The 21,145-nt window shown below is 41.9% G+C and overlaps 1 protein-coding gene across 4 annotated transcripts in view; it reads right to left on the bottom strand.

Moving 5' to 3' along the window:
• The window catches only part of erbb4b (erb-b2 receptor tyrosine kinase 4b), a 340,870-nt gene that overhangs the window by 120,353 nt on the left and 199,372 nt on the right, over window positions 1-21,145 (bottom strand). For all 4 annotated transcript variants that reach the window (XM_084361642.1, XM_084361640.1, XM_084361641.1 and 1 more), the window contains exons 4-5: window positions 8,508-8,639; window positions 2,694-2,759 (exon numbers count right to left, since the gene is read on the bottom strand). In XM_084361642.1, the coding sequence (XP_084217768.1) occupies window positions 2,694-2,759; window positions 8,508-8,639 (198 nt within the window). The remainder of the gene's footprint in view (window positions 1-2,693; window positions 2,760-8,507; window positions 8,640-21,145) is intronic.

Raw genomic sequence — 21,145 nt, forward strand, 5'->3', positions numbered from 1 at the left:
GAGAAGGACCTGCTGTGACCAGTTCTGGAGGAAGTATTACAATCTTTTACTTAAGAAATAGTACCAATACAACAGTGTAGAAATACTCTGTTAAGTAAGTAAAAGTCATGCATTTGAAATGTACTTTTACGTAAATAGAAGTAGTAGCAAAGTTCAAATCATAAATATAATTAATCTAGCAAAAGTGAAGGTACTCATTATGCAAAATGTCCCACTGCAGAAAAAATTGTACACATGCATGTAAATATAATATACTATAATATAATATTCAAAACATTAGCGTTTAAGCACTGGGTTGCTTCTATAGAAATACATCATAATTCACATTTTGATACATTACAAATCTAAATCTGCAAAGTGACTAGTATCAAATCTGAACTTTGCCCCTCAAAAGCAAGGGCATGAGTAAGGTGATGTGCTGCTAGTGCTGCAAAGTTGTCAGGGAAAGGTCTGGGTAGATGGACAGGTCAAGTGTGTGCCTTTTGACATTGGAGATACCATTCAGTTTATTTAAACCCTGAATGCCATCTTTCCCTAACTTTAATCAAATCATTCTTCTTTATACTCTAACACTATTGTACAACCATGACTGTGAAGACTCCTTTAAACGAGGAGTAATGGGCATCTGTTTTGAAAGACACTGATATTGGTCAACTTGACAAGCAACCTCTTCTGTGGTTTAATTTAGACTTTAACTGTTGAAACCCTGAGGCACAAAAGCAAAATTATTATTTTTATTCCTTTTATTCTTTGGATTAAACCAATTGGTGGTCTGTTGCCTGCAGCTCTGGTACCTCATTGATCTGCCTTAAGCTATGTGAGTGTGTCTGTGTGTGTGTGTGTGTTGTACAATGCACTCTCAAACAGGTGAGAGAGAGAAAGGCAGACGGCAGGACAGAATCTGAAAGATAGACACTGAAAGAATTTGAGAGTCTAGGAATGAAGCTGAGTGAAGGGGAGGGAATAACATGGAGCGCTCCCCTGCTGATGGACTCAGTAGTGTATCATTCTCACATTCTCTCCCAGCTGCCATTAGCTCGTACGAAGGGCAGGAGGTCCCAGCAGGAGAGTTTGTGGTAGTTGTGTTGGGGGTCTGGGGATGTTGTTAGGTGTTTGGGTATGTGTGTGTGTGTGTTTGCTGGATGTGGTGGAAGTGCTTGTGAATACCTGTACAAACTGAAAAACCTGCCTGAAACCTTACAAACTGCCACTTCTCTCACGATGACTTATAGAAAAGTATAGTGACATAAACTAGGACTAACATAATAAACAGCCATGGTCACCTATGAAAAGACGTTCAAAACTGGTTTAAAAGTGACCGTTTTTTCAAAAACTAGTTGAAGACTGGATGTGGTTTCTTAGTCAGGCTCAAAAGTGACGACATGCTCTTATTTGCATGTTGTACATTGAAACTAACTGCAGGGATCAGGGATCATACCGCCAACCTTCTGATTGACAGCCACTTTACCTGCCCCTGAAGTGCCGGTCTGGGGTTGGCAAGGTTGTAACGCTTTAAATACTTGTGCAATATCTTATTTGACATTAATGTGAAAAAGTGTTCCCTTTACGATGATGTGGAAGCTTCTTGTTAGCAGCTCCCAGCCTATATATTTTCATATTTATGACAATTTATATGAAACATTAAATGGGTTGAAGTTACGTCTTCATGTAGACCACATTTCAACTGCTGGTGCAATATGACTTTGGAAATATAATATTTATAGTATATGGAAATACATTCACATTAATCTATATCATCTCTCTGGAAACCTCCAAATGAATACAATATTTTTGCTGGTTGAAAAGAGGGACGTCTTTGACGTTTGGACCAAATATCACCCAGTTTTTAACTAGAAATCACGTTGAAATCTCGGCTGGTGCTCACTGGGCAATCAGTTGAAACAAGCCCAACTACAGTGCTCTCCCTGAACTATGTTTCCTTTTGTGTGAAAATGATGCAGAATCAACAAGATATCTTTATTTAATCATTTTTCGAATGCCTGTATGTATGCCTGTGGAGTAAATTTTGTGCTGGATTATAAAATCATGCAAATATGAATAACTTCCTCATTTAAATGCTTCAGTTAAAGTCAGAACTTTAATGGGAATCTCTAAAATAATGAAAACCAAATTTGATAACTACCAATGAATATCATTTAATAGAGAAATGCAATTTTTGCATTTTTTTTTCTTTCTTGGTTCTGTACAAGGTTTTATCTTATCTTGATTTTTCCTGTTTAATTGGGGTTATTTTAGCTCAGATTTGATGATTTAAAACCATGTTCACTATTTGACCTTATCTCAGAGAGGCACATTGCCGCTTCAGATCTGATAAAGTGAACTTAACAGCCAGGATATGAGCTACATTTCTGGTTTTGTCGGAAAAGATCAGCGTATTACCGTTAAAACTCAACAGCGGCTTTTATGTGATCATATCATTTCCCATTCATAGTGAAAGGCATATGATTTATGGATTTTCCCTGGCAGATCACACCTCTTTGACACATGTAAATGTCACAATTAAGGTCATAATCTTATATGACAGCGAGCCAGGTTCCTCACAATCATTTCAGTTTTCTTTTTGTGGTGCAGGGATTTCATGTTGGTCCTAAACTGCACTAGAGAAGCAACTGAGAAGCAGCCGCTGAAATGTCAGGTGATGCATCTTCAGCTTGTGATAGAATTATACTTACAGCTTTGACACTGGTCTTCTTTGGGTCCCCAGCAACGACCATTACAGGAACGATGGCACTTTTGACCTGCGCACAAGTTCACAAAGGACACGGTTACTCCATCACAAAATACAGTTCTTCAAAAAAAAAAAAAAAAGGAAAAAAAAAAAATCCATATTAGTTGAACCTTAAAATGGGCTGGAGGCGTTTAGCCGAGTCTGTGTGCCATCAAGCGCTCCACTGCAGCCCAAATTGATCCAAATAGTGAGCGCCGACGTGGCTGTTCCTTTGGCTTACCTTAAAATACATCTACTGTGAGTGTATGTGTGTGTGTGTGTGTGTGTGTGTGTGTGTGTGTGTGCCGTTTTCTCTGCAACATAAAAACATGTACTTGGAGACTTCCTCATAAGTGCATTTCAATAAGTGCTTGAGATTTTTTATAATAAGAATCTGACGTAATAAGCATGATCTGCAACACAAGGAGGTACTTGTATATTTCATGGGATTGATGTGTTGTTAATTACGTGCATGTTTTGGCAAGTTACTTCTAAAATGTACATATTACTAGTTACTGTCATACGTTACACTACTTTTGCATTACCTTCTGCAGAAAGAAATGCCCAGGAGGACAACTAAACACTACACAATGGAAGAGGTAAAAGGTCCCAGAATGAGGAAAGCAAACCAGTCCTGCATGGTCTCTGCAGCCCCCCGGTAAAACCAGGCTCCTACAGGCTGTTCAGATTCAGCTCCTGTTGATACGTAACGACCGGAGTGATTTTCATAGGCCGAAAACACTCCCCCCTCTCCCCGGAGATATCCAAGAGGGGGGCGTTCACCCCCGAGGTGAAGGTCGGTGTGTCCAGCGGTGAGATAGCAGTGTTTCGCAATGTCGTCGCTCAGAGCTAGACAGCAAATTTCTCTGTTGTTGGTTGTAAAAATCAACGTAAGTGCCTATACTCTGTCCCAGCTACAGAAGAGCAGAAGAGACAGTGGTTGCGTTTCATTTTTAAAGACGTGTAGCGTGCTGGCTACGGTTCCTGTAAGTCTGTTTGTGTGTGCTAACCACTTCACATCGGACTGCTTCAGTAAGGAGGGTCACTACAAAGCTGGCTTTGCCTCGACACTGACCCTCGTAAAAGGATCAGTCCCAACCACACGGGACCCAGCAACTGCACCCGAGCCACAGGTAAGTGTCGCCACGTGTTGATAGTATTTACAGTTGCCTACGAGTTTGGTGAAGTCAGCTTGAAACTGGCTAACTGGTTAGCTCCGCTTCGGTCCGCTATGCAACGGCGTTTGAAGCAGTTTAATGTTAATAATATTACGAGGGAGCTTGGTTGTCACAGTAAAAAGTCTGGAAACATGTGCAGACTGGAGACAGAGACTATGCGGACAGTGTCCAAGAGTTTGGAGACTGTGTTGGAGACAAACACAGCTTTCGCTAGCTGTTTTTAGATGTTACCTGTTGCAGGTCAGTGGGGGATGGGAGCCGGGTGGTTGTGTTGGGGAGTCCTGCTGCAGCCGCAGAGTCTGTATTTTTCTGAGCCTCTCCTTCTGGGTCCGATTCTGGGTCAAACTGGTGTGGTTGAACGACAGCATCTCGGCGAGCCATAGCGATGCATCCACCGTAAACATTAGCGCATGCTACCGCTAGCGTAAGCGGCATCCTCTCCCTGAGAGGGGCGCGTAGCAGGCAAGGCACGCGCTGACAGACGGAGCTCATTAGCATTAAAGGTGCAGGCACAGAAACAGCTGCTCTCAGTAGAGCTCACCTGAGCGACTTTTAGACAGCTGAAATTCAGGACCACGGATGGGGTTGGGGCAATGCATCTGACCACTGTGTGAAATTGATGAAAAACAGTATAATAGGGGACCTTTAATACTGTTTTTCTACTATAGCCTCAGAATAACCTGGTTCCTATTGACAATATCATTTTCCTTGTGTTTTGCAATCAATATTCACAACTTGGATTCGTTTCATGAAAAACTTCTCAATTCTACAATCAGTGGACCCTTAAGGACTAAAGGGATATAAATAATTCAGATGTAGGGAGTCACCACTTTTTCCGTCTCTTTTGCATACCATGCTGGCAAATCTGAATGAACTACTTGTCTGTTCTCTTGGTCTCCGTTAGAGGAACTGAACAACTGAATGTCCATACTGACAAAAGTTAAAACATTTACATCGTTATGAGCTGTGACCCTGTGCACACATTGCCGGTCAAGCGAAGTATCACAATATTACTGCAAATCCTGCTAGAAATGCATTATATTACTCTGTTACCACTCAAAGTAATGAATTACTGAACTGTTACGCCAGCACTGATAAAAGGAAATCACTTGATATTGATGTTTAATTTCAGCCCGTAGTCATTTTTTGACCTCAACTAAAATGCAACCATGTGTTTTTCCAGGTATTCCTATTATTATGCGAGTGAGATGATGAAACTCAGAGTCTTTCAGCAACAACACTGCATCTCCCCTGGCTGGTACGTGCTGCTCCAGTCATAAAAACTTAAATAACCTTGGTACAGGTTGTTTTGTGAGAATAAGACAATCCTTAATGTCACTCCACTCTGAATCAGCCCCGTCACGAAAACCAGCGCACATCAGGTTGAGATAAAAGCAGCGGCAGAAAGCAGCATCATACCCTCAGAGCTTTAGCCAGTGCCTTTCTGGGTTTTTTGGAGGACTTAATTGACTGTCTAGTAATTGACTGCGGGGGAAGTGAGGCTGGATAAGTGCAGAAGTGCTGTCCTCTGTCCATCAGCCTCTCCAGATGAGAGCTATTAGCATCGAGACTGACTCTATTCCCCAACACGAGCCTCTCCATCCCCAGTCCTCCTCTTCCTCCTCGTCTGCGCCCCTCTCCAACACACATTTCATCTCTCATCTTCAATCCACCCCTCGCTGATTCATCACTCCTCTGTGGTTCTCTTTCACTTAATGTCTGTGCCTGTCTCTTTTTGTCTTTTTACAGTCTGTCTCGCTCTGTATCTTTCTGTTCCTCCAGCCCGCTCCCCCAGCAGTTTGACAGTGCTCGCGAAAGAGAGGTCGGCAACCTTGAATGTATGAAAAGCAGCGCACAAACAGGATAATAATACAAATGTCAGCCAGACATAAGTGGTTGTCTGACGGTGCCAAGTGTGCAGAACCTCGGCTGCACTTAGATATATCTCTGTTCTCCTCTGGGCCCTGGTGCCCTGTGAAGTCAAGCCAAAGAGTTTTCATTTAGTGTCCAAGGTCCTCACTATCTCAACTTATAAATTCTTAGTGACCTAGAACAAACCTGCCTCACCCCTCTTCCTGCACCGTAATCTTTTTACAGCTTTCCTAAAACAGCCCTCGAAGGTTAAAGGGGCACTATGTAGTTTTCAAACTCAGAATTTTAAAATTAACAATATCAATGAGGTCATAATACAAACTCAAATATTTGTTTTATTCCTTAACCAAATAAAAGAGCTGTTCTCAGAGGAAAATAAGGTCCCTGGAACACTGTTTTAACCTAGAAAGGTGGCAGAGTCAACTGTGTTGTCCTTTAAGGTCAGTTTGTTTATTCAGTTTATTCAGTCATGAAACCAAAGACAGTTTGTTTATTTAGTTTGTTTATGCATAAAAAAACAGTAATTGAAGATCCTTCTCTTTCTGATTAAAAAAAACTACATAGTGCTCCTTTAAAATGCCATGCCGAGGGCTGGTGTGGGGCTCAAGACAGATTGAGAGGTTTTCAACTTAATCAACAAGACATGGATTTTACAATGACTATCCTGTGTTATGAAAAAAAGACAATAAAGACAATAACCGTGGCACATATAAGTCACAAGTAATAACAACGCAAATCTTCCATCTCCCCAAAGAATGAAATGGAGATTATCTCCTCAATTGGGGATTTCGGGTTTGGAGATCTTTGAACTTTTGGCGGAGGAGAGGACTCGCACAGGAGTAAGGGGTCGATCCAGGGCTAACGGGGCTGCAGAAAGGAGGGCAACTGAGCAGAATATTAATGCCCGGAGCTGTTAATCTGCATTTCCTTCAGTGAGCGCTGTGAGAAGAAATCCAAGGACATATGCACAGACTATCTCCTTATTTAGTCCCATAATGATAACACTTTTTTATGATGTCATTTTGTATTTCTAGAGGACGAGACGAGACGGCACGAAGAAAAACCAGATTGAAATGTCAAACAGCTTGAGCACTAAATTAAAAACAAAGGTAAAGCGTGTTAAGAGGTTAAAATCAGCGAATGAACAGAAAAAGGTCAGAAGAGATGACTTGATGCTTCTTCACTTCACTGACAACCACCTCAACCGCCACCCCTCTGCCCCCCTGACAGATTAATAATGTTTATTTTACCCTATTTAATCCCGTCATTATCCCAAACATTTATTAACATGTCTTCCAGCTGGCTACAGGGGGGCATTAATGTGACATAAGCGAGCAGTCATTGTGGATTGTTGTGGTAAGCGGTGACAGAATGGGGTCAAGGGGCGGTTTTGTGATGACAATCTTTTACCGCTCACACTCAGTCGACTTATTGTGAATGGAGCAGGTTAAGCCGAGGGGTCTCCTTTCGGCCATTTTCCTCATCACAACTCACCAGTCTTGACTGCTTTATGAAAAGATTCTGAATTTTTAGATGGTGTTGCTGTAGATTTTACCTCTCAAAGCCTAGTTTTGAGTCTGCTCAGAGTAAATTTGAGTTCAAGGTAACTTCAGGTAGAGCTGGCTCTACTTTCATTGTCCATTGTTCAAGCAAAGGAGTCATCACGTGTGCAGTCCTGAGCTAGCCTTATCAGCAGGATACCACATCCACCTTTTTGGAACCAAGAAATATACCCAATGGCACATGTGAGAAATTAACATTGCATCCAGTTTACCGCTGAATGTGGCATGAAAGGAATTCTGAAATGTAGCAACTCGAAAAAGCTTACTTTTCATCTTCGTGGTGTATGATGTGCAGTAATAATACAAGCTTTGGTGCAAACTAACGTGAAGACCTGAAGGGTATGAGGTGAATCCATTTGGAAAATCTGGTACATCTGATGACCCTCGATGACAACTTGAGACTCGACTTTATACTTGGACGTTAAGGACTTGTGACTTGACTTGAGTAACGATGACTCAGACGACTTGTCTTTGTTGAGTTTATGTTTTCAGATAAGTTTTTCATAGTCAGTATTTCTCTTTAAAAGTGACTGGGAAGAAAGGAAATCTTATATAAAGTCTTTACTTTTGTTTGATTACATTTATTTCATAATTGCCATGTGAACAAGTTAAATAAATTGGTTGATTCTCATAGTTTGCTCTTAAAAAAAGACTGGGTACTGCAGGTAAGACTGAAGTTGCTTTGGGTAGGTAAAAAGTGAAATGACTTGGGACTTGAGAGTTGCCACTGCCAAAGTGCTATTGAGCAAAGCAGAAAAAAAGGGGAAACTGGACCGATTTTACACTTCAAAGTCTGTAACTAATATTGCAAGTAAGTATTAATGCATATGTGAAAATGGCATGTAAAGCCTTTTGTGGCAAAATCTGCCACATTGCCTCAAGTGATCAGTGTGAGGTCTCTACAAGGAAGAAGAAATCACAGAGTAAAAAAGATGATTTCTGCTGCATTGATTCTTGTTCTTTTTAAAAAAACATGCCCATTGTGGGAACAACAATGTTACAGTGCAATGCTAAATTAATAGAGTTCTCCTACTCTCAGCCTGTGATTTCACTGTGCAGCTTCAAGGTGTGAATGAGTGCAAACGCCTAAGTGTGGAGAGATGCTCCCTGCAAAACTTCCCTGAAAATTAATGTTTGGGTCAAATCAAATCTTCTTAGGTTACTTACATGTGACGCTGCTGTTGGTGGGCACCACCAGAGGGTGGACCCGTGTGTTTTTGACAATGTCCTGCCAGTGGATTGTGTCTGCGTGACACAGGAACTTGTTCTGGTCGACGTACACGCCTCCACTCAGGATCTCTGCAGGGAAGAGCGAGAACACATAGTCAATACAAATGCACAGCGGACTTTTCTGGGTGTGAGAGTGTTTCTTTTTGTAACTGCCAGCTTCCCCCCCCCCCAATCATTCTAGATAAGACACCGCATATTGAAGTCAAAACATACCTAAGACCGGATTGGACGGAAACTTTATCCTCTCTTCATCTGAGGGCAATAGCAGGGCAGGGGTTTGGGGTGAGCAGCTGATCTAATGTGATGATGCTTGTTGTTCTGAGGGCAGCCGGGACAAAGCCGTGTCATATTGCTGTTATTACAACCTGTGATCTTTCCCCATTTCATTGTTTTTCTCATCCTTCTCTTTCTACGCCTGGAGCAGACGGGATCAATTATTCCTCACTGGCGTCACAACATAAAAACCGTGTGGGATTTAAGCATTGGTATGGGACAGAAGCCCAAATGAGTTTGTAATTTTATATTTCATCAAGGTAGTGGGGGAAAAAAAAAGTCATGTCTCGTCATTGTAATATGCATTGCCTTGACGGGCCATTGATTGTCCACGGATTGAATCCTTTCGCCACACGTACACACGCACAGTCTGCTGAATGATTGGATACAGAGGATGGTTCCGATTATTGTTGTGCAGGACTTTAGAGAATGCCTAATCCTGATTTTTTTATGTGAGAGAAAGGGTGGGGAGGAGAAAGAAAGAGAGACAAATAAAGATGGGAGAAAGCCACAGAGAGAAGGATGGCAGCAAAGAAAGACGGAGTGAAGCCCAGTAGCAGATTTGCATTATTTACAGAGCTCGTATGTTCTCTATCTCCCTGCAAACAGATTACTGACACAGGGCTGAAACCGATGAGACACATAATCATACACGAGGCGCCCTGCCAGCACCACACAGAAACAGCCAAATACAATATCGTCCCACAAAGGCCCGATTAAATGATGCTCCTTGGATAATAGGTGCTGGTGGTATTACCTACACAAGCCCCCTTCCCCCAACCTCAGCTCCCCCTCTCTATCTTCCCGCATGTGCAGCGGGAGTCTGGGAGAGAAATTAATCCTGCCTCTCACCACAGGAGGGATATCGCTCGGCTAGGAGCAGGCCGCGTCTCAAATTCAAATTGTTTGCACAATGGGATGCTGCTGGCAAAGTAGGGCAATGGACAAACCAAGAGACAAAGCAAAGCAGTTATTATGACAAAAACACCAGCAAGACGTCTCAACCCTGGTTAAGCAAGATACAAGTACATCCCGGGGCCAGTCAGCTTCAGACTGCTGGTGGGATGGATTGTAATTGGAGGCAAAATATATCTGATTCAGGTGTAAACATATCCAAGAAATATTTAGCCATGGTTCATAGTTCCATATAAGTCCTTTTATAAATGTGTATTTTTTCAATAATGTTGAATAATGAATATCCCAGCTAAAGCATCATTTGTATGTAAATAAGGTGCAACAATTGCAAGCTAGCCGTCTGTCTCTGAGTTAGCCTCAACAGATGGCATCCTGGGGAAAAATATAAGATGGAGACTGTTCGCAAAAATGCAGCCACAATCTTGTTCATTCTTGAGAATCATTGCGAAGTTTCATCATCGTCTAGCTTTAGCATTTAAACCAGAGGCGAGGCTTGGTTATCCAACCCAATCTCATTCCAAGGTCTTCAAATGCCACAATTTGTCACACCCCTCTGCATCGCACAATGTACCCTCTGGTGTCTGTATGAGATTGCCATAAAACCTTTCTAACATGTGGCTTGACAATATGAAAAGGTCACAGTTTGGTTTAGGCACCAAAACTACCTGGTTTAGGAAAAAAATCATGGTTTGGTTTAATGTTTGATTGGTTGACTTTTGGCGTCATACAGGGCATGAACAGCGGTCTGTGTTTTACTCATCAGTCCACCCCAACCTCCACCCTAGAGTGACCTTTTCGCTCTTCATACTGCGTCATGTCATAATGCGTCAACATGCTCTGAGTGACTAAAACTGCAACGGATGGGTTTACATTATAAGATGAAGGACCAGTGTGTCTCATACAGACGTTGAAGGGTATCTTATGTGGCTGTATGACGTGTGACAAATCGATATTTGACAATCAGACCTTCTGACAGACACAAGGACCAGGAGACCTTTAGAGGGGCAGGTGGTCAAAGTTAAAAAGAGACATGTTGAACTGGAGCTGCAGGGATTAGACGGATAATCAATATAAGCTTATTGAAAGAACAATTATTTTGATGATTGATTATTGGTTTCTATCATTTAAAACAAACAAACAAAAAAATGTGATGAGCATTTTTCACAAACCAAACCAACAAAATATACAGCATAACCTCTTGAATGATAGCAACCCAAATTCAAGAAGAACATGAAATCGAACAAACAACCCAACGTGATGAAATCAGTGGGGGGCTGTCACTCTCTCGAAGATATGTGGGACTCACACAGAGACATTTTGCACCTTTTCCAGAAATCTGCTAATTTGCTCTATTGTACTGATCCAGAATCAGTCTATTATCATTATTTCTGGTGTTATAATAAAATAAATAATGTATAGTGAAGTGCAAAAGAACAGGAAGGACATTAGAATAAAGGCTATGCAGCGTAGACTTTATTCTGCTATATTCAATATTTGAATATCTAAGTGACAGTGGACCTTTATGCAATGTTGTCCACCATTCATCAGTCAAGGAAATGTGACTTAACGCCTGCAAACTTGAGCCATACTCATCATACAGGGATATAAGCACAGTTTTTCATGGATCTAACCTGAAAAATGCAAAGAGAAATTGAAATAAATTAGTAACAACTTAGTCTAAAACATTTTCCAGGATTCTTATGTGCAATGAAAAAGTGAAACAAGGTGTTTCTACTGATCCCTGCTGGAAGCGAGCAGCATTCACCCTCTCAAACACACTGAAAAATAAAAACCCTCTCTGTTCAACACCGTCACAAGAAGCGATCCTCAACACCCTTCAGAGGGCTCCGCCATCTTCTTATGCTCATCAGATCCATGGTGCATTTGGACATGTACTACGCACACAACACACTAATTTGCAGTGTGACTTGACAAAGTTCAAGACGCTGGATAACAGTTTAATTGGCTCCTTGCTGGCACTTTTGCCCAGGACGGTTACAGTATTTCCCAAGGCCTCTGTCACCAACATGGGAATAATTAATATAGATATTACATAATACTCACAATAACATGTGAAACTAATCCACGCCTTTCTTTCATTACATGTACATGCTTGGCTTGCACATTTGGTGGGTGCGCAGTTGGTGGCCAGGGGGAGATCGATGGTTAAATCCTGTTGTTGATTGTTTGGTGGGTAGAGAAATGTCTTAATTAGTTTGTTCACTAGGCCACAGCTCGTGTTTTCAAACTACCCCCTCCCCTCCCGATTTGTCCCGAGAGCAACTCCGAGCGTTCCTTCAATGAGTGTATGGCTTCAAAAGGCGAGGCAATCTTCAATATCAGGCTGCATGACCGTTGGAGGGAAACAATATGAAATTCAGGGAGGCAGAACAAATGTATGCAGGCAATTATTTTGATGGTAAGTGCTTGTTGTGATTTTTTTTTTTTTTGTATTCTTTATTGCAGTGTGGGGATGAGTTTGATTAAGACTGGGAGGCAAATAGCAAGCCAATGATCGGAAAAAAAACCATATTAATGAGTTTGTGAGAGGGAATTAATAAGTGTTGTGTGGTTTGGTTAATGAAGAAATATTTAGGACAACAGAAGCAGTGTAATAAATGGTGGACTTGCTCCAGTGGAAGACTGCTTTATCGAATATCCCCAAATTGTGTTTTTTCTTCTGTATACTGACCCACGTGCTGAACTGCTATCATCGATTCTTATTAGAATAGGAGGTAGATACACATGAACGTGAAGACAAACACACCATCTTGGTAAGTGAGCACAAACACAGTCAGCTGGACAGTAGTTAGAAAGATAGAAAGGCAACAAGAGACTCGGAAAGACACTCAAACAGTCAGGCAATTACAGCGGATCGACAGGTATTCAATCAGAAAGACAGAGGAGTTTCTGCTCCCCTCTAGCAGTGGGACTTGGGATTTTACCACAGGTCTCCACTGCATCGTCTTATTGACTCCGAGAGCTTCAACTTGGCCTGGCTCAGCGCTGCTATCAGCTCAGTGGAACAGAGGGGAGAAACTCTGCGGGAAGATGAGGATGCATTCTGGGTCAAAGAGGCTAAATGCTGGGGCGCAGATCCTGCCGCACACCCCAGCAGCGGTGGAAGCTGTTGCTAGGCTACACGCAACACACAGACCGGCAGAAATGCCAAAATAGAGAGGAGTGCACACGCACGAAGAAGCATGCTCGAGAAAACATTCACACATCCACCACACACACATAGGCTTACACACATGGCTCAAGCTTGGCAGTAATGAGGCTCCCATTACTATACGTGCCTTGAGCATCAATTAAATTACCAGTTTGCTTTATCTTATAACCAGAAGGTCACTAATTTGAATCCTTAAAAGAGCTGGGAAAATGTGGGAGGGGATGTCAGCACTGCTATGCTGTCCCTCTGCAACTGCTATAATGAATGGCTTGAGAACGACACTTTATCAGTGCCTGGTCCAGTGGCAAACTTAATTAAAATATAAGATAAAAATAATAATAAATAAAAAACTACGTACTGGGAGGTACTCTGGTAAAGTTTCGGGAAGCTGTAGAACTAAGAAGTCTGGCATTACCGTCAAATGAAGTCAACAACTGCAATAGCTATGTCGCTGGCGTCGCAAGGGTGCTGCTATGGAATAGCAATGGAGCCAAAAAAGAAAAAGACCACTGGACCACTTCATGTATGACAAAAGTGGGATAAATTAAGAAGAATAAGTGAGGAAATGATAGGGCAAATTAAAGAATGTGCACGCTGTTTGGATAGATGATGAATAAATGACTCGGAGTGATGGATGTTAGATGATGGGAGAATGAATGACATCTTTTTTTATCAGCCGTCATCCATCAGCGTGTCTGTCCATCTGTCATGACAGATGATGGCTATTGAAGAATAATGAGAAAGAAAGAGAGCAAGAAAGAAGGAAAGCAACAGAGAAAGAAAGAAAGAAAGAAAGAAAGAACATTTGAAGAGTGTCCAAAATGTGGTTGCAAAGTTTGAATAGAAAATGAATGAATCAGTGAATTGTACCGCTTGATTAAAAAGACCCACTTCAGGGACCACAGACTCTTCATGCACCATCAGCGCTCCGACTGAAAAAAGGAATACACCCTCCAATCAACTCTGACTGATAACAAAGTGAATAAACAACCAATAATGTGCCATAAGAGAGGACGTTTCCTGCGTTTTCAGACACTGCTCATGATGCCACACAGCGCTGTGTCAATCACTGCAGTCCTAGTTGCTCGGTCGTCGACAGGAGATGTCAGGACAGCAAATCTCTGCCTTTGCTCTACAAATAGGTGATCTCCCCTCCCATCCATCATCTGCTGCTGCTGCACAGCTCCATCCTTGCCCTCCTGTCCCCACTGTTGCCAGGGAAATGCTTGCAGATCCCAGATGTAAAGTGTTTGTGTGTATCTTTGTGTCTGCATATGTGTGTGTGAGTCTGTTCTTGCATGGAAGTGAAAGACAAGAAGAAAGGAAACACGTTCGCATGAGTGCATGGATTTGTTTCGTACATTTGTGCGTTCACAGTCATGGAAGAAAAGAAGAGAAAGAGCATCAGTGTGTATGTGAAAACAGCTATTGTGAGAATCAAAACTGTAGCATACACTTGGAAATAAAAGTGTGTGTGTGTGTGTGTGTCTGTCTGTCCCACCATGGATGCCCCTATGGTGGATAAACATTGTAAAGTGCCCTCTAGGGTGCCCTTCCAGTGGGCAAAATGTGATAAAGTGCCCTCTGTATTCACTGTAATATATCACAACTTTCTGAAAGCTGATGCTCTTTTTGATTTTTTGCTCTTGCCCCTCAAACATCCTGAGTCCAGCACTGGAATTGGCACTATTCAACATAGGGGGGAACTTGTGAAATACTGCCGGCATACATGCACATGCAGAATTAAATAAGTGATTGTCTTTGTAACAGAAACTTATTTATCTCAATAGATGATTGTCTCTCAAAACAAGTAACTTCTTGGGGTTCCACAAGGGTCAGTTCTAATACCACTATTAAAGAAATGTTGCATTGCACTTCCCCAAGGTTTAGGGACTCAGAAGAGACTGACCACAAAAGAATGGTCAACACCGAACAACTTAGTCCCTGGTATGGGCCATGTTTGGAAAAGCTCCCTCCAGTGCAACAGAAGCCATTATACAGCTGTGTACAGACTGAGTAGGACTCGTGAAAACTACTAATTTTAAGGATGCCCCACTGATCATGTGTTGGTGGTCATCGAAACATATCATCCGTTTCAATAGCTATGCTAATGACTTTATGTGGCTGTTCTTAATGACATGTCACAAATTGATGCTCTTTTAGGTTTTATTTTAAATATTATAGCCATGATGCCACAAACCGTTGACAGCTCAACTAGGACAAAACAAAAATATTACTTGTAGGTTTTAAAGGAAATGTTAGGGGAATGGGAATTTTAGTTGAAATCATTTAACATTCACTAAAAGTGCTGACAGAATGTGAATAGAAAACTGTAAACTGTAAGAAATAACAGTTGTGACGTTATTATGTATATGTATTGTGTTGCATAGATATTTATTGAAACTAGCATGCTAAACAGCTAGTTAACCTGTACAGATTCAAAGCTCCTGCACTTGCGATGTGAACACCAATGCTACCCTGGTCCCCAAACGCTAAGTTAGCTGCACTGCTAACTGAGCAAACTAATGGTAGCTACTTCAGCTGCAGTTAGCGTTTGATCCAAAAGAATGCTGCCTTTTATTTGTTTTCATGAATTTGACATGTGGCCAATTCTTACATATTGCACCTCTAAGGCTCAGACAAAGAAACTGCCAACAAAATGTAATATCTAGGAAATACACTTAGCCAAAAGGCAATGTACACCGGTGTCATTTTTGACTCTGTGTCACCAAATCAGACCATTTGTCTTCTTGAGCAACACAGAGAAACTAATGTACAACTTCATGTTGAAGCAGGGCTGATGATTGTAATGCTGTGCTATGTGGTCTCCCTTCCCATAAATGAGAATATAATAATAAGTCAAATTCAGTGTCATATTAACCAATGAATTCCTTAATATAGTTCTATGGTGTAAAATGTATCGCAGCATGCGTCACAAACTTCCTATCTTCTCTAAGGTCAATGGATGGAGCACCTCCCACGGGAACGGCATGCAATTTTAACACTGTTAACGCAGTCCCCCAGCGAAGTGGTGGTACCCATTCAAATGTAATTGCACTTTTATGTGTTTAACTATTGACCTGAAAAGAACAACTGCATTAATTCATCTACATAAAAGTGCTCCATGAGTAGTTCACCAGAGAGATGGCAGCGCTGGGATTTGACTACCTCTGAATACACTCCGGTCAAGAGCAGCAGCGTGGGCAGTGTGTGTGTGTGTGTGTGTGTGTGTGTGTGTGTGTGTGCGTGTGTGCGCGCGCGTTATATTGTTCGGTTGGTGGAAGAAAGAGATGAAATGCAGAAATGCAAATGTTTTTGGAGGGAAAAGACTCTTAAGACCAAAACAACTGGATGATGCCATGTCGGGAGGTTGAAGAAAGAAAAAAAAAAACGGAATGGAAGAATAAGATATTAAAGATTGAACAGATAGACACATTAGTGTTTTCTTGGTGAGTACATATGTTCAGGATGTAAAGTATGTGTCCGCCTGTGTGTCTCCACACACATATGCAGACAAGTTTATATGTTGAGGCACCTCACACATTAAATGCACATTTAATTTTAACATGGCGACTGACATTCATGGCTGAGTGGCCGCGGCAGCATCACGTGCACAGCATCACACATGCATCATCGTGTGCACACCGTGCCATGTTTAGGGTTAATGAGCAACCTCCTCCATCTAAATTAAAAAAACACCACACATGTAAACTGCTAGTCTCACCAAGGCCTGTTATTTCATTCAAACTTAAAACTCTATTTTCCCTGCCTGGCAGTCGAGTGTTTTGGTGGAAAACAAGTTGCGAAACCTCCTATAAAGGCAGTTTAAAATACATGACATTGAGAATAAAAAAATAAATAAAATATGTGCGGCAGTGGAGGCACACATCGTCTTTAGAAGGGCAAGGACTGTGGATAAAACACAATAAATGGAAATGGAGGACAAGAGATGAGAGAAATGCTGTCTTTGAGGGGGACAGAAGAAGAAATAACTGTCCGGATGTAGAGTTGTGCCCAGGTAAGAGTATAACAATGATGTTAGGTAAGAGACATTGGACATGAAGTACAGCCAGTGATTAATGTGTGAAATAGTTACTGTTCAAACTGAATACGTTGAAATAGAAGAAGACATTCGGTAATTATCTGATTATTTACATTGAATCTGTATCTCTTTGCACAACAAATGACCAGTGGTGGACTCAGGATGTTTGAGGGGCAGGGGTGATAAAAAATTAAAAGGGCACCACATGTACACGGGGGGAACCAGAGACAGAAAGTCCTTGAAGAGATGGCACTTCACCATGTTTTGTCCACTGCATGGACAAACTGGAGGCCATTGTATTATGTTTTATCTACCTGAGGTTTTCTGAATACAGGCAATCACATGTGCCTTTTTTATCCTCTTTGTCACCCTGAAGGAGGAATGTTGTTGAGATCTTTGCCGAGGTATAGTAGATGGCATGGGGGCGTCGGCCATGGCCCCCATCCCCCAAACATACGCCTCTCCTCCACCAAGATAATTGCATTCACAGGCTGCTGATTAAATTTGGCCCATCCCTCATGCAATTGTTTCTTGTGAGTCTTTATGAAAAATGGCTGAGATTTAGGGATTATGGAATTACATCCGAGCAAGGCAAAGCATCTGCTTAAAGATGAGGGGAGGAAAAAATAAAATCATGACAGAATGGTTATGGAAAGGGTGGGGGGGGGCATCCTTGCTTATTTTCAACTTAAACTGTGATAAAACCCTGGTAATCTGAGCTTAATGGATAGGGCGGAGGAGGAGGAGGAGAAAATCATATTACAATACCTTGAGATAAGAAAAATCTACGAGCAAGAGAGAAAAACAAAAGCAAGCAAACAAATGAGCAAAGAGACAAAAAAGTAAGACAGAAAGGATTATCAAGGGGCAAAACAAGTGAGTGATTAAAAAAGAGTAAAAGGACCTTCAATAGCTGCTGCTGAGGGCCACTTAGCTTATCAAGGCTGATGTGTGATCAGCCTGCCAGCTGAATTAAAATGAGCCACGCTCTCTGGAATGGGCAAAACAAAACAGGGTCTGAGAGAGGCAGACAGAAAGAGAAGGAGAGATGGAAGGACTGAGAGGAGAGGGAGCATATCTTACCACAAGCATACCAAGTATGTTGGTTTTAGCACAGAGGAAGCTGGCCTCGGTCACTGCACGATTTGCTAGGGCAACAGCACGTCATTGAGGCCTTGTTTTTCCAGGCCTACTGAGAGACATTCAGTTACACAGTACAGGCCACGGCTCTCACTTTGTGCATACAGCACTTGTATGTTGTGCAGCAGCCAAGGTGGGAAAGTCCATCCAAGACTGTAGAGAAAATCTAAATTGAAACTATAAAACACTGAGAGCACGCACCTCTACCAAAACTGCAAATTAGTTATTACAATAACATGTTATGATAAGGCTCGAATAAGCATTTTAGAAATTAGAAGGTCAGCGCTGATGCCACACACCTGGGAGCACCCAAGGCATATCACTTGGGTGAGTCAAACCAGGGAAAGGTTCAAGCCCTGGTTTACTTGATCAGAAGTGTTTCTCAGATTGTCGACAACCTTTCCAAAAGCAGAATTGGGGATCTGTGTCCTAGGATTTTTGTGACCTCTGAACTGACAATCTGACATTCACACATGGAACACTTGGCCAGGAAGTCAGAGGTGAGGAAGGAATAATCTCTAGAAACAAGAATCTGCATACAACATCTGTGGGCAAGGGACAAGGATTTGGTATCGGACGTGCTCTGGTTTCAGTTTGTAGTCTGTTTGTAGTCCAACTGACCAATCATGTTTGATTGAACACATTGGCCAAATTGCAGTTTCACCCACCCAGATGGCAGAATTGTACTGGACACGTTCATCTGGCCCACATACCGAGGGGAATGATGGCACCTGGGCGGTCCACTCCTGTTTGTAGTTCTGAGCCACAAGCAGGCCACACCATGGCCACATGTCAGCTAAATCTGGGGGTGAATATGTCTGGTGTGGGGCAGATCTGGGTATCGACTATTGTCTGACAAGAATTTTAGCTCTTCATTAACCTTTTTCAAAATGTATCTCCAAAAACAGACGAACTAAGAGTGGTGTCTCACCTCCAACTCCATTCTTGCATCTGAGGTTGCTATTCAGACTGGAAGCAATGATCGGCACACTGAAGAGGTAATCTTGGCTTGAATATCATTGGACACCCAAAACATTGGCAGTTGCCCCCATTTTAATGGCAAACCACAATTTCCCTGCTGTTTTCAGCTGATTCACTGTCCTCAAGGTAAGACTGCCCACCCAACGTGTGATGTCAACTAACATTACATTGTCTGTGGAGCAGATGCATTCAGACCACATCTGTGACCAAACCGACCTCTGCTTATGGACATTAAAGTGGACCCTCAAGTCTGGTTGTTGGAATAACAGACTATAATAAAAAGAAACTGCATAGGACATTATCAAAGAGGCACTATCTGATAGATGTGGAGACACAGAGCTTTGGTAACGTGCCATTGATGGAAGCAGGATCTTTTTTAGCGCCACAACAAATAAATGTACCGTGGAGAGGTGGCACAGAAGGCAGGGAAAGCTTTATTAAAATCTTTATTTGGTCATGCCTGGTGTTGCATACAGTAACACCCACCATATCTCTGCGGAGACCTGAGATGAACAGAAAAGTCCTTTTCATGTCCCATTACCCACCGCTGCCCCCATCAATATCTGCTCCACTTACCCAAGGCTTTGGCCTGAGAGGCAAAAAATAAGCATATTAATTATTAAGCTGCCAGGGGAGAAAGGGGAGGAGTCGCAGGGTTGGAGGGTAATGCGTGTGTTTATGTGTGTGGAGGCAGGCAAGGTTATTAAATTGGTTCTGGGAGCACTGCTTCTTTCAAACTCACAGAAAGAAAGCCTCAGTGATAACAGTAATTGGCTGGAAATCTTGGGCTTTTTATCCAACTGTTTAAATACTCAATAATCTTGTCAGCATATATGCTTAAACACCAACGGATGAACCACTATCCCAGATCTAGAGCCTATAGTTTTCAGGCAAAACTTTAATTCATCGACAAAACAAAGCTAACATAACAGGGGAAGAACAAAGTTGATAAAAGTCCACTAACCTCCTGAGAGAAAAACGCTGGTGTCAGGGTGATTTCAGAACTGTTTTATATTTATGTTACACATATCAGGTCTTCAACAGTCAAATCTTTCACCACTTAAATTCCACAGGTGTCCATTTAGGCCTCATAACTAAGTTGATAGAAAGTGACATGTTCCTCAGTGGCTTTTGAGACCCACCGAGCTGCCAGTCAGCTCCTATTTTATTTGCTTTCCCACTCATTTTGCTCCTCCTCTGAGATGAGCACGGAGCGCCTCTGACATCAAAGACCTGTCTGAAACACTGCCTGGCCTTCAGAATCAAAGTAAGAGCTGCGTGTCAAGGCTGCACAGCCCCGCGCCGATATGCTAAAGCCACAATGACAGACAGTCAGTGACAGAAACTGAACATGACAGTCACAGTGTGAGTTTGAGTCTGTTTTGAATCTGCAATCATATCTATGGCAGAAAATGGAAAGAAAGGAGTAGGTACAGTATACAAACAAGACGATGTGCAGTGTGACAAGGCGGTGTTCACACACTCAGACTAGGACTAATATAGTGTACAAACCAGTTTACAAAGCACAGGTTTCACAAAAAAATGCTATATGTTTAATGATGTATACGGTATGTTACATGAATTGACCAGATTTTATCTGGATTATTAGAACTACATCAGGGGAAGAGGACTAAAACGTCATCATGTTTAAAAGGGTTGTTATGTAGAGTGCAATCAAAAAAATTGGCATTTTTTCAAGTTTTGGTCCTATGAGTCTCACCAAAAAATGGTGAGGCTCCCACAACCTATGTATTTTCACTTTCGCCACTCTATTAGCACTGCATTAACTCCTGTCACATACCAACAGTCAAGCTTCTTTTAGCTTAGAGGGCAACATTTACGTCAGCTTAACAATTTGAGTGAGAAGTTGAATGTTTGTTTGAAAATTGTCATTGAATTTCAGAATCTATTAGTATTTGGTACGTCCTACTTTTGCTTTAATGACAGAAAGCACTTGTACTTGCATGGACTAGTGACTGATGTTATCCCAACATGATTTGACAGTTGAGGACAGGTGACTGTGGAGGGAAGTCCGTGACAGTTAGGACTATA

The sequence above is a fragment of the Pagrus pagrus genome (assembly GCF_965226575.1).
Source record: "Pagrus pagrus genome assembly, chromosome: 9".
Taxonomy (NCBI): Eukaryota; Metazoa; Chordata; class Actinopteri; order Spariformes; family Sparidae; genus Pagrus; species Pagrus pagrus.